This window comes from Pollachius pollachius (assembly GCF_949987615.1).
Source record: "Pollachius pollachius genome assembly, chromosome: 14".
In the NCBI taxonomy this organism is placed as follows: Eukaryota; Metazoa; Chordata; class Actinopteri; order Gadiformes; family Gadidae; genus Pollachius; species Pollachius pollachius.
Window position 1 is genome coordinate 21148855 of NC_136947.1, and position 14432 is coordinate 21163286.

Here is a 14432-nt window from a genome sequence, read left to right on the forward strand (position 1 = left end):
CGCTGGCTTTCCATAAGCATTCCACTGTACGATCATCCCTGCTGCATATGCCCTCACACACATTTTTGAAATCCTATGCTGGATGCTTTATTCTTTCTATGTGGCTTCCAGTTAATGGGCTATAATAAGACCACGTTGGCTAGGTAATCGCTGACAACAGGGGACATTTTATAGTGGTTGGACATTTTAGCGTGCCGACAGGCTTTTCTCGGGACGCGGAACACGCAACTCAAAATCGGGACTGTCCCCGCAAAACCGGGACGTCTGGTCAACCTAATGATGATCGGGCGGTTACGGGAATCAATCGCTGAAAAAAAAAAAAAACTTTACAGCTCATCCGCGCATCTCTACTAATTAGACTTCACTGACCTACGCAGAGGACCGCCATCATAATGCCTAGTACAGGAACTCGGGATCCATTGTTATTTACAGTTTGCTGCTGCGTTGTTGCTGCGTGTATCATTAGCGATACAAGTAAAGATTCTAGAGCAGGGGTTCCCAACCAGTCAATCGTGGGCTGAGTTGGAGACGATCGCGGGAAATGTTGTGATGATGAAGCCGGTGTCGTGCCAATGTAGTTCCCCTCTATAGCAGGCCTATTCGTATGGCGGCCTGGGGCCACATCCGGCCCAGAAGCACCTTCCGAGTGGCCCAGCCCGTGGTCCCGCAAAAAGCGCATAGAAAAGTAAAAAATAAATAAAAAGAGCACTGCCTTCAGAAATTCCTACAGTATTACAGACCATGAATGCAACACTCAGCGTAACCTAGCAACAGGAATCAAGAATCATTCAACCTTCAATTCCGCGCGTTGTTGTGTTTCATATGTCCATGGTCTGTCAAGAAAGTGATTGAAGGCGAGTCGCCTAATCTGATCTAACATGTCTGTCAACTCAAAAATTCCAAGTGGACACTGAAAACCGGTTCAACCCAAACTGGACTGACAAGTATTTATTCATTTTTCCGCCGAACCCAAATGCCAAAGCGATGTGTTTAATTTGTAATGAGTGTGTTGCGGTACTTAAAGATTACAATGTGCGGAGACACCACATTGATAAACACCCGACTTTCCGCTCAAGCTTTCCCGAGGGATCTCAGGAGAGGGCTGCAAAGATGCAGAGTTTGCTGGCATCTTACAACCAGAGCTTTGCTACTATGATGCGGACATGCATGGCCCAAGAGAGAGCTACAGCTGCTTCCCTTCGTGTGTCATGGATCTTGGCAAAAAGAAAACGCCATTTACAGACTCTGAACCCGTGAAAGAATGCATGCTGGCCGTCGTGAATGAGGTTATAAATGACGAAGTAGTAAAAGCAAGCGTGACCTCTGCCAATAAAAACGTACCCCTGTCAGACATCTCAAATATTCGCAGGGTTCAACTTCTTGCTACTGATGTGTTTGAAACGCTTTTGGAAGACCTGAAGAAAGCTGATGTCATGTCTATAGCAGGAGATGAATCCACAGATAAGACGGATACCGCCCAACTGTGCATAGATGTCAGTTTTTTTGACGGCAAATGCTTTAGAGAAGAACTGCTCAGCTTACTGCCGTTAAAAGGACAACAAGCGAGGTACTCTGAGAAGATTTAAACTTTTTTTGAAGACAATGGCCTTGATATGAGACGTGTGTGCATGCTTGTCACGGATGGGGCTCCATCCATCACGGGAAAAGTTAATGGTTTGGCTTCACGTTGGTCCGCAGTTGCACCTCAAATGATATCCCTACATTGCATTGTGCATCAGACGGTATTGTTCGCAAAACTAAGAGGGGAGCTCAAGTCGACAATGGACAGCGTGATGGCGACAATTAATTTTATCCGCTCCACATCAAGCCTCCAACACCACTTCTTCCGCATGCTGCTGTCAGAAATTTCTGCTGAGCACCATGACCTGCTTTTGCACAATGACATCAGGTGGCTGTCCAAAGGCGAAGCGCTCGAGCGTTTCTGAGATCTGAGAGAGGAAATCACAGCTTTCCTCCGCAGCAGCAAGCATAAAAAGGCCGAAACACACTTGAACCGAATGCTGGATGACAACTTCATTGGCGTTGTCTGCTTTCTCAGTGACATATTCAAACACCTGAATGACTTAAATGTGGGACTACAAGGCAGAGACAAAACTGTCATTGAACTGGTGTAACAGATGCGCACATTCCAAGTCAAACTGGATCTTTTCGGGACTGACTTGAGCAAAGGCTGAATGTTGCATTTTCCGACGCTCTGCAAATGCATCTCATCCCCGGCACGCATTACTGCTGTGATGACAGATTTCATTGCGAGGTTAAAAGAAAACGTTGCTGGTCGATTGGATGGACTTGCTTTGCCAACAGAGGTGATGTGTTTTGCCAGAGACCCGTTCACTGTCGCAATAGAAGGGGCTTTATCCGCCAAAGCAAAGGAGGTGGCCGTTCCCAATGACGAGGGGAAATTCATTCTCGAACTTGTGGACATGCGGTCATCCTTAACCCTGGCACAGGAGCTGCGCACCAACGGGCCTGCCAGGTTTTGGACTGATGTCAACCCACATCAGTTCCCTAACGTCAAGAGAGTAGCAGTCCTCGTGCTAAGTATTTTTGGCTCAACATACACAGGATTCGGATTGCATTGACATCTTATGAGCCCAGAATCACTGCTCTCATTCAGAACAAAAGATGTCACCTCTCCCACTGAGAACTCAGCAGTGAAACTGTTGCATACATAGCAACAAAAGGATGTGTAACTAAGTGAGTAACAAAGTATTCATGTGTGTTAAGCTACTTAGTTTTTTTCTTGTTTTGGGTTTGTTTACTAAGCTTTAATATGCCTAGTTCTGTTTTTTTCATGCACTTTGGCATATTGATCCCAGGGGGGATATGCTTGTTTTAATATGTGACCCAAATGTTTATTTTCTTTATTTTAAAAAGGAAACCTCCGATAAATGTGCACTATTTTGTTTTCAATGCACCTTGTGTTTTGCTTATTGGTCAGATGTGACAAATATTTATTGTATTTTGTTTCAAAAAGGAAACTGGCTATTGATAGGCCTAATATTGTGCACTATTTTGTTTTTAGAGTTTTGCCTAGGTCAGATTTCACCAATGATGTATTAATGTATTTTTCCAGATATGACAATTAATAAAATGTTTGTGTTTCTCAATACATTCATTTGTGTTGGTCCAAAATTTGTCATTACTTGCTGCTGAAAATACCTGTCCCAACTGAATTTCTTGTTTTGAAGATCTGGCCCAACTGAATTTGTAATTGAATAGCCCTGCCCTATAGGAATTGTATCATCATCAACATGTATTCAGTACACACTACGCTTCTGTTACGAGAGTAGCGTATGTGTGTGCGCGAGAATGGCAGTGTGTGTGTGAGTGACTTCAGCGAGTGAATGGACGAGTGAGGAGGGCGAGCAGTTTCGCAGTTTCGTACCCAGCCTGTCAATAATCAGTGGCCGCTTCATTCCGACCTATAAGCAGACCCACTGCCAGTCAAACTGAAGGGTGTTACCCCTGAAAGAACATCGGCCCTGGAGGGAACATCTCTCCTGTGCTCCTTGACTACGGTCTGGGAGGAGACAGCAGGAAAGATTTCACCAAAGGCTGAATTAAAAGTACATGTCTTTCTAATTGTTGGTCATCAACAAGGTTGTAAAGTAGTAACTTCGGGCACATCTGTCAAAATATATATTTTTTTACGATCTTTATTCATTCATTGCGCCACGGCTGAACTGACAGGGATATTGTCTGATATGAGTCTTAAAGACTGTGTTCTGCCTATATTGGTACAATACAGGCTATATCAGGCATAATGGGGGAAAATAAATAAATAAATCTCACATGCCCCATTCTATCTGCGCATGCGGGGTATGGTTGCTAGGTTGTAACTAAGGACTCGAAAGGGCGCGAGAGAGTGCACGTTATGATGGTCAAGTGCAGAGCATCCTGTCAGAATTTAACAGGCGCTTTACTGACTTTGCATCAATTGAACCTTTTTTCAGTTATCTGTTTTCCATTTGGTGAAAATATAGATGTGGATTGTATAACGTCCAAAGTGGCATCACTCTTCAACCTGGATAGCTGTGCTATTGAGAATAAGATCCTCACACTGCAAAATGACATTGAGCTGAAATCTAGAGCAACACCTGATATGAAGGTCCAATTCTGGAATCTAGCGCAGAAAGACAAGTACCCCAACCGCAGACAAACTGCACAGAATTTGACTGCACTTTTTGGATCAAGATATTTGTGTGAGTCTGCCTTTTCACATATGAAAATCATCAAGTCAAAATACAGATCCACCATGACTGATGACCTGGCAGCCTGCTTACGGCTGGCACTCACCTCCTACTGTCCTACTAGCTTCCTCCTCTCAATGCCAGGTGTCCCACTAAGGTAGAGATTAGTAATGCGCGATATAAACGATATACGATATAAAAATGGCCTACGATAGAGATTTTAATTCTATCGCTCTATCGCGATAATGCATGTTGATGACGCAAAATACAATGTTTAATTTTTGGTTTGGTGCAATTCCTTTTCAAATTGCAATTTTCGCAACAGTGCCAGAATTCGTAAACAAACCTGCATGTGTGCAAAGAACGTTAACCCATTTGTACCAGCTGCTGTGCAGCGCAACATTGTATCTAGTAGATACAATGTTGCTCCTCGCAGCCGGTACAAATGGGTTAATGGTAAACAGGCATTGATGCGCAATCCGGTCTTAAAGGTAAACACGCACAGATGCCTGATCCGGTCTGAATGGGTTAAATCATTGGACAAAAAGGTCTGGGGCGTTGTAAAGCGTTAAAGAAAAAGGGGGGGGGGGGGGAAGCACCGGTGAAAGTAAACAATCATGGATATCCAGCGTGATATACATTAATCTGCGGACTGGTCCAACTCCTTCTCCCTCATCCTGACTCGGAATGTGTTAAATGCATCGGCATTTTTAAGTTATGTTTTCCAGCATACTTTTTACTTGCTTTTGTCGGACCGTCGGGTGGTGGCTCAACATGGAGCAAAGAGGAGACGGAATGTCTTTTGGATATCGGACCCAAATATCCAAAAGACGTTCCGTCTCCTCTTTGCTCCATGTTGAGCAACGTCTCCGAGACCACCTCTCCGGCTGGGTCAACCTCCTTTTGATGGTTAAAAATATCACGTAATCGACAAAAATCTTAACAATAAATGATCGATCATCAATTAATCATGCCCATCCCTAATTGTCAGTACAGTGTCTGTTCCTTATCTAGAAAGACACCCGTTTTTCCTGTTCTCTGCATCTTGGGTGGCATTTAAGAACCAAGGACTTAAACTAAGTGTAGTGCCTTTTAGAATGGTTTGCACTAAAGGAAAGAAACCCAATACTAATTTTATTTATCTGCAACATTATGTTGTATGATTACAGTGTTTCACAATAAATGTTCTCGAAATGACATACTATATTTCTCTTTTTTTAAAATACATTTAGCAGTTTGGCTTTCCTTAGGGTCTATGTAACCTGTTCTGAAACGGTTATTTTATGATTTTATATCGTGATATATATCGTTATCGCAAGAGGCTGCAATGTATATCGCAATATGGATTTTAGGCCATATCGCCCATCTCTAGTAGAGATACCACTTTTTCAACTTCAATTAGGCATTGTATTATTTGGGTTGTTGTTCTGCCTGTTGTGTTGTTACAGGCCAGTCCTAGGCCTTCTTGTACTTATTCTTTGCACCTCGCACATTTACATCAATAAATGTATTATTGTTAAAACTTTATCTTTGTGTCAGAAAACAGTGTTTGATATAGGTGCACAATAAATTGTGGCTACGCTACGGCTTTCTATATGGCTTGGTAGATCTCGATACACTATCAGCTTTAAAAGTAGATCTTGGACCAAAAAAGGTTGGGCACCCTAGAGCATCGCACCCTCGAATCTTGTAGTGTGGTCAGTCTTCCAAGAGACAAAGCCTGATTTCTTGGCTCTATGAGCGCATAGTGTGAAATGTTAAATTGTGGAGGAATATCTGAGAATCGTGTAGTCTGAACCAGCCATGAGTGTGGGTGTGTGTGTGTGTGTAGGGGAGTTAGAGAATATTTGGTATGCACAGAATCTATGAATTGAATAGTATTAATTATAATAATAATAATAATTATAACCGCAAGCAGTGATTAATGGGGTCCAAGCAAAATTAAAAGTCAAGAACACACTAATGGAAGATATATAAATATGACATAATTATGAAGGAAAGATGTTCCGCCTAATGCAATACTGTGCCTCGGCTTTCAGGTGAGCTGCAGAGCAATGGCCGTATGTCATGTTCAGCTTGTTCATAATGCTCTAAACGGGATTCGAACTCTCATCCTAAGGATCACCTGTACAAGGCATTATCCAGTGAGCCACTTATAAACCTGAACTACAGCCTCATTCACATGGTCAAAATGTCTATTGATAAGCACACAACATCCAGAAAATTCCAAGCACACATTTCTCAAGTGAATTAAGGGCTTTCTTAAAAGCATATACCTGAAAAAGAAGTTCCCCTTAATGCCGTACTGTGTCTTGGCAGTCAGATTCTTGGAAACTAATGAGCCTGAATGTTGATTGCCAGATGAATTTCAGGTGCTGTTCAATGTTGTGTTTCTTAAATAAGTGGCAATGACCGAATGTCATGTTCAGCTTGTTCATAATGCTCTAGTATAGGCTAGTTCATGATTTCTTTAAATAGCGCCACCTTTGGGTGCAGTACCACAATTTGGGTTTAAGGTTAGTGGGGGTTATTGGTAACCATACCTGAAAATGTCAAGAGTTTTCGACTTACGGTATAGGCTGCCGTATGACTTACAGAATTTGAGGGGGGAAAAAAAAAAACACGTTATAGAAACAATAGGGGTCCAAGCAGCTTCGCTGCTCGGACCCCTAATAATAAACTAGTAGTATTAAGGCTCAGAACTGTGTTTGTCATTTTTGTTTTCATCTTTTCTTAAATGCTTTCTGAAAACTCCTCAACCCCATTCAGTATGACCCTTTACATTTTGTCATGAACATTCATATCAGTACCAGCAGTTTGTAAGTCATTTGTCAGTAATATACGTCATATTTGGTTCTCAAAATTCAACAGATTGATTCATTTAAATGAAATGTATTCCAATTTTTCTCCCAGGGGAGCATGCCCCTAGACCCCCGGATTGCGAGCCACCCACCATAGTCTCCAAAAATCCTGTGGGAAACACTGCCTGTGACACTATCCTGATAGTGTCAGGATAGTGTAAATCCTGACATTTAATCTGTCTCATCAGATTTAAAAAATAAAAAGCTTCTGAATTTTATGCACTGAATATTTATGCATTGAAATAAATTATCTGGATTTTTTGCCACTGAATTAAAATGTTCAACAAATCATCTTCATCTTTATTTTTCAATGTTCAAAAATTCAAAATCAAACGATAAAAAATTCAATGTGAAAAATTCAGATGCAAAATTCCATGTATAAAGTTAAACTTACATTTTTTCACCGTCCCCTAATTCAACATGGCAAAGTTAGCTACAAAATTCAATGTAAGAAATTCAGTGTTAATATCCTTGGACCCAAGGAAGAGCAATCGATCCTAGATGCTAGATCGCAAGAGCGAGCGGGAATAAGAGCGTAACTCGTTTGATAACTGACTGATGCTGGAAGGCATTTGCAAAGCAGGTTTTAGCCATGTCCAACGGCTGGGTCTTTCTTTCTTGAAACAAATGTTAATTCTAAACAGCATTTTACACAGTAGCCTATAATATGAAATGCTCATAGGTAAATCAACGTCATTAAACACTGACTGTAGCTTTTAATGGGGAAAGAAGCAACGATTGTGGACCGGACTAAATGCCCTATCCATTGTATGGGTCTGTAAAATGCCAAATCCAATGTATTTATGAAGCACGTTTAATAGCATGGTGAGGGGGATCTTGTTTTTTTTTTTGTTATAATGCACACCTTTTTTTTTAACACTTTTACTGCAGTTTATGAAATAAACGATGAACTTATGCCTGTATGTGAAGTGTGTGTGTGATTGCAGTGACTTGGCTGGATTTGCATGCAGCGTAAGTGTAATTGTAGTGGGCTAAGAGCCCAATTTATTAGGGCAACAATTTGGGGCAATCCGCGGTCCCATTGCCTACGTGTGGTGATGGGGCGATCTCGAGCCCGCTGCCCAGTGTGGAACGAGAGCGCAGAGTGGACAGAATGGCGCAGTGTGGCAACTGAAGCTGCCTGTAGTTCTAGTGGAAGCACGGCGTGCCTCGGGAAGAAGCGCCCGACAGCAACCTGATTTTAATTTATCATCCTCACATCTGCATCATGCCAATCGTGCGCAACTGTCGGCTCTGCGCTCTCGTTGCGCGCTCATTATGCCACCACAGAGGAAGGTCAACTGTTTTGCCCCAACCACTTCACGTGAGCCCAGCGTCCCAAAACGAATGCACCCATTCCCATTCCGAGTGATCAATGACGATACAAACATTACGTTTTAGGGTCGTGCATGTTTCCGAACGACTTCATGCCTGTTTACGTGTCAAACTCGTGCATGTTGCAGAAAATGTGAAACAGCGCCCCCTGGGGTCACACTTTTCGGTGGGACGCAGAATTCGGTGTAACACCCGCTCGCTCTCCTTGCTTCAACATGATCCAGCCTCTACGATCGATTGCTCTTCCTTGGGTCCCCCGATATTAACGCTGAATTTCGTACATTAAATTATGAAGCTGAATTTGGCATGTTGAATTTGGGGACATTGACTAGTTCAATTCAAAAGAAAACAAATCTGATACGTTGTTTCAATTCATAAATATTCAGTGCTATAAATTCAATGGCTTTAATTCAGTGGCAAAAAATCCAGATACGTTATTTAAATGCATAAATATTTAGTGCTTAAAATTCAATGGCTTTTTATTTTCTAAATCCGATGAGACTGATTTACTCCCATAACTATCCTTCCACGCGCACAGAAAACCTTCGATATAAACAAAGAATTTGAAAGTATTTTCATGGATTTGCCGATGCATTTGTTATGCTGAAGCTTTTCAATGAAAAACACTTGAAATGAGTACACATCAAAAGAGTGTCTTGACTTTCAGCACGTGGGGGGGGGGGGGGGGGGGGGGGCCTTAGTTGTTTGCAAGTGCAGCTTATGTACGATGCGGCCTGTATTCCTGTAGTTACGGTATCGTACAATACATCCATTATTCAGTGTTGCCAGATTGGGCCAGATTTCCCATGGCTGTAGTGCGCTGCAGCCAGAGTTAAGATAAGATAAAGTATACTTTAATGTCACTCAGGGGGGAAAATCATCTTGTGGTGCGGTCACTGCGTCACAAACTTGCAGCATACCACATAAAATATACACACAAGTAGACAATACAAACATGCTTCACTGCACCATCCACAACAAAGACAATCACAAAAACATAGCTTCAGTTCAGCAGAATGTGCACAGTGGGGGTAAAGGTGCACAAGAACAGCAATCAGGGCAACAATAGGCTAAGACCGATAGATCAAATAAATACTAGTTAACAGTCATTTGTTACTGTTTTGCATCTGAATTGCAGCTGGGATGAATGAGTTTTTATATTTTTTTAACCTGGAGTTTGGCATTCTAATTCGTCTACCTGAGGGTAGCAACCCCATTTCCTGATTCAGTATGTGGGTTGGATCATTCAGAATCGTATGTGCCTCAATAAGCACAGACTTTTCATACAGCAACTGTAGGTAGCACTGTTCTTGGTGGCCAACAATTTTAAAACTGAACAGACGCCAGAACATTCAATAAAAACACCCAAATACTTATATGACGTAACCTGACTTATTGGTACGTTGTGAATAAGTAAACGATGAGGTTCACAGATTGATCTTGGGTCAAAGTTGCCAGATTGGGTGGGAAAAAATGTGCAATCTGGCAGCACTGCCACTATCCCTAAGTGATGGAGGGGAAAGACCCATGGACCTTCTGCCGCAGCCCTCAGGCTTTCAGACTCATTGGTGCTTTTCATTTATAGCACTAGCACTTACGCTGACATGGTCTTCATGAAGTAAAAAAAGACTACAAACACTACCGCACATGCAACAAATGTGCGAACACATGATTAATGTGCACACTTTTACTGCACAGGCCCCAAGAGAAGGAGACTCACTTGAGGTCCTGTAGAAGCTCTTTGGCGTTGAGCATGGTGATGAGGGAGGTGGTTGCGGCTGGGATGATGATGATGGGTGTCCGAGATCCTGAAAACACACAGAGCACAAGAGACTACAGTCAGATATATTCATATCAGATGGAACCTAAACACTCAACATGCAGTTTGGTTGAAGAGGCTGTTGGTGTATTTTCCCTCCATCATTCTCAAATAAAAACAAATTCTTTGCTGCCATGAAGCTTCTTACACTCACACATTTATAAAAAACAATCAGTAAATGTGATTCAAGTGGATAGATACCTTTCTTCTGATTTGGTGGGGGTCTGGCTTGAGACACTGAAAAGAGAAAAGGAGGAAAATCTTGTAAGAGCAGTGTAGAGCTTTCCCTAAAAGCTTCTCACCCAGACCTTTTATACACAGACAATACCAACATGCGTGTACCAAAATGATGACCAAAATTATTTTGGTATTTTGTCATTAAGTAGACTTATCCAAAGCTACTAAGTGAATGCAGATTAAGCTGATTGAGGAGCAGGTTTCTGGTAAAGGCTTCTTGCTCAAGTTTGCCTACAGGAAGACAATAGACAGAAAAACTAACTTCAGCACAATGTCAGTTGAACAACAAACACTAGAGTGAACAGCAAGCAGAATTACAACTTTGAGAAAAATGTAAAGCTTTCCCCCATCAGTCCATGGCACAGATACAATTGCTCTCTTTCTTAAAGCCATGAACCCAGTCATGGGTTACCCTGCTGCCAGAAGAGAGGGCTATGCCATCAGGCCCTGGAGACAAAGAGCCCTTCATGGCCGTAGCTGAAGACCTTCTGTTTCCCACATGACTGTGAGGATCCATGGGCGAGCGATAGGGGTCAGACACAGCGATACCACTTATTGGACAACATTGTTTGAGGGTCAATTTTGTTTTGATTTGCTAGTCCAGAAATATAGTGATTCTGTACTTACGTGGATACGATAGTTTGGTTGTTGACAGAGAATAAAGTTGTTGTAGACTGACTGTGGAACAAACTATAGCTGCCTCTATTAAGACCACATTGAATTTGTGAAATTCTTTTTTAAACAAACCAATTTTTTATCCACCAGAAGATTATTTGGGAAGCTTGACCCAATGACTTCTGTCAAGTTGTTTTTCTGTCGTATCACTCAGCAAGAAGTCCGGTAACTTATCAACCCCAGCATCCTCGGTTGCTAAGCGACGTCAGCGTCTTTGTCGGACTATTTCACTGTTGAACAACACTACGATTGCTGGTAACAAATAAATTGTAAAAAGACACACCGTGTGAAGTTATTTTTTTGTTTTGGCAAGTAGCCGTGTAATAAGCGGGATAATGTATAGAACGTTGCTGGTCATATACATTATCCCTTACAGAAACAAGCACCAGAAAGGCAGACGTGTTCCTGTAACACATTAGATTCAACCAGAGGGTGTCGCTAAAGCACCAAAACCTCCGCAATACACATTTATGTTTATTATATCATATAATAAACAGAAGAAGAGCGTCTGTCTTGCGATCGTTACCTGCGTGGCATGCTGTGAATGATGCAGAGTCAGCCGAGTAAAAATTCTGCATGTAACTCGTTTAATAAAATAAACATTAATGAACTACAGTGCAAATTATGTCGAGGAAAGCTGGCATATCATGGATCGACCACAACCATGCACAACCACCTAAGATCAAAGCACCCTAGCACTACCGCGGGTACCCCAACGACTGCAAATATTCCCCCTTGGCAAAATTGGCAAACACATACTTGGGTGTGCCTGCTACGTCAGTGCCATCAGAGTGTGTGTTCTCCGAAGCTGGACTAATTGTCAACAAATTGCGCACCCGTCTTCATCCCGAACATGTGGATATGCTCATTGTTTTGAACAAAAATATGGCATAGATAGTGCAAGGCTATGACCACTTACTTTCATTATTAAAACTATGTGTTAAGAAAAGTTAACGTTTAGGCTATATTGCTGACAACTGTGTTCCTCTAACCTACGCCTAAAATCATTATGGCATAGCACATTTTAGTATGAACAATTAATTTTGATACAGAACGAAACTATGGATGTAAATATACATTTATAAATAGAGTTGTTTTTTTTCACTGTTAAAATAAATAGCGTTCTGTTTTGCCTAAGCCCACGTTTGACCTCTTAAACTTGAGGTTCCCCAGATTTGGGAAGACCGTGATCACTCTTGCAGCAAAAGGCATACAACACTGCCCTTATTATGTAGAAATACACACACCAAACAAAACTCAAACACCAAGCATATTAATTAGACAAATTAGACAATTAAAAATAGGCTGGAGCTTAAGAGTCATTGTCATTGTTTCGCTCGCGTGCGTGCGTGCACCAATTAATGGTGCGTGCGTGCGTGCGTGCGTGATTGACCGATTTTCGAATATTATTCGAATACTTCTCAGCGAATATCGAATAGTATTATTGCCAGAAATGCACATCCCTAGTCAAGACCCCCTAGAATACCCTGGGCCAGGACCCTGTGGACCGTCGGTGCCCGGGCAGAAGGCACAACAGTTCAAGAACAACAGAAGAAGTGGACGGCGCTGGTTCAGGTTTGGGTCGGTGCTCACCTGGTCGAGGGACGGGCTGCAGCACTGGGGCCTGGGCCTTCCTGGCAGACGCCCCTTCCTGGGGACACAACAAGCAGACCAATCAGACCCCTCTGCATCGGTGTGAGGCCTGAATACATCAAGAATCCGATATTCCTTAGGATCCCAAACGAATATCTGAATATTGAAGAAATATAGTCCATTCAGTGTGCATCTTTCACTGTAAAAGGCAGCAGGCAGAAACCACTGCTGCTGAAACACCTTTTTATCAACTCATCGTTTTATAAAGTGGTACAATTGGTAAATCAAATGTTATTTAAATAACGCAAAATAGCAAAATGAGTCGACGTCAGTGGCTTTGGGATACTCAGTCTGAGTTCAACATGGTTACATCAGAGCTTCATGCATACTAAAAGTTGTCCAAACACTATTGAACACAGACATAAAGGAAAAACTTTGCTACCTGTTCTGTTCATCTTTAGTAAATAACAGGGTTTCCCGAAGAAAAATTGTTAGTTAAGGTGGAGGGGTTTGCCGTCCGACCGGGATGGGGGGGGTTGCTGTCTGACCGCTGTCTGTTTGCTCGATAAGACCACAGACTCTGTACGACATTCAACAATTATTTACACTAATATGAATACTAAATATTAAATAATAGTAATATAGAATTAATAAATCAGCACCTTTTCAAAATAGCAGCTGGAACAAGAACAGTGAATTAATTGGTGCAATTTTAATTATACAAAAGTGCTAAGCAACATTGTAAATTAACAACTGAAACAAGAACAGTCAAAGATTTTGTGCCATTTTAACTTTGAAAATATATATTAAAAAAGATTAAAAAAAGACAACGTTGGTATCTTTGGTAGTAAAGGCGAAAGGCGTGTTGCCTGGGCAACACATGTGGCTTCACTTCTCAGCCTGAAAATGACAGGTGTACACTGCATTAAAGAAAACCTAAAGTGTATAAACGTTTGCTCCACTTCCCCCATATCCCAATCATTTGTAATCCACCAAACGACAAAGAAGTCGTGGTCTCCCAATCAGTCCCAGTCAGTCAGCGACGCTACAAGCTTTGGCATGTGGTAATGCACCCTCTCCTCTGATACACACAAACGGCCAGACTAGAAAGTCTCTTCATAGTACAAGGTTGGAAACCCCTGGGGTATAATGTCTGCTCAATCACTCAATTGGAAAGAGTTCAGACATTTTAATCAAAAGCAATAACTGAACTATTTTATCCTTCAGGGGGAGAGAGTTTAACATGTACAGAGGGCCCTGGCAGCCAGTGCTACACTGGAAACACATGCTGCTGGCTCCCCACATCCTGAGTTTTCTCTCTCTCTCTCTCTCTCTCTCTCTCTCTCTCTCTCTCTCTCTCTCTCTCTCTCTCTCTCTCTCTCTCTCTCTCTCTCTCTCTCTCTCTCTCTCTCTCTCTCTCTCTCTCTCTCTCTCTCTCTCTCTCTCTCTCTCTCTCTCTCTCTCTCTCTCTCTCTCTCTCTCTCTCTCTCTCTCTCTCTCTCTCTCTCTCTCTCTCTCTCCACTACCCCCACCTAGACTGGGTAGCCCTGCCCATTCTTCCAGCGATTTGAGAACAATACATTTCTTTCTACTTCTGATACGTTTTGCGGGAGCCAATCACCAAGCTGACTTCTCCCCCTGGCGCGCTATTGGGTGGTTTAACACAATGACGACAGTGAAGCGACGGCAAGCAGCCAA

At 42.1% G+C, this 14432-nt stretch overlaps 1 protein-coding gene across 1 annotated transcript in view; it reads right to left on the reverse strand.

Annotated features, from left to right (window-relative positions):
- The window catches only part of cdc73 (cell division cycle 73, Paf1/RNA polymerase II complex component, homolog), a 37591-nt gene that overhangs the window by 6400 nt on the left and 16759 nt on the right, over window positions 1–14432 (reverse strand). Inside the window, exons 11-13 of the mRNA XM_079750449.1 lie at window positions 12735–12792; window positions 10431–10466; window positions 10131–10218 (exon numbers count right to left, since the gene is read on the reverse strand). Of these exons, the coding sequence (XP_079606575.1) occupies window positions 10131–10218; window positions 10431–10466; window positions 12735–12792 (182 nt within the window). The remainder of the gene's footprint in view (window positions 1–10130; window positions 10219–10430; window positions 10467–12734; window positions 12793–14432) is intronic.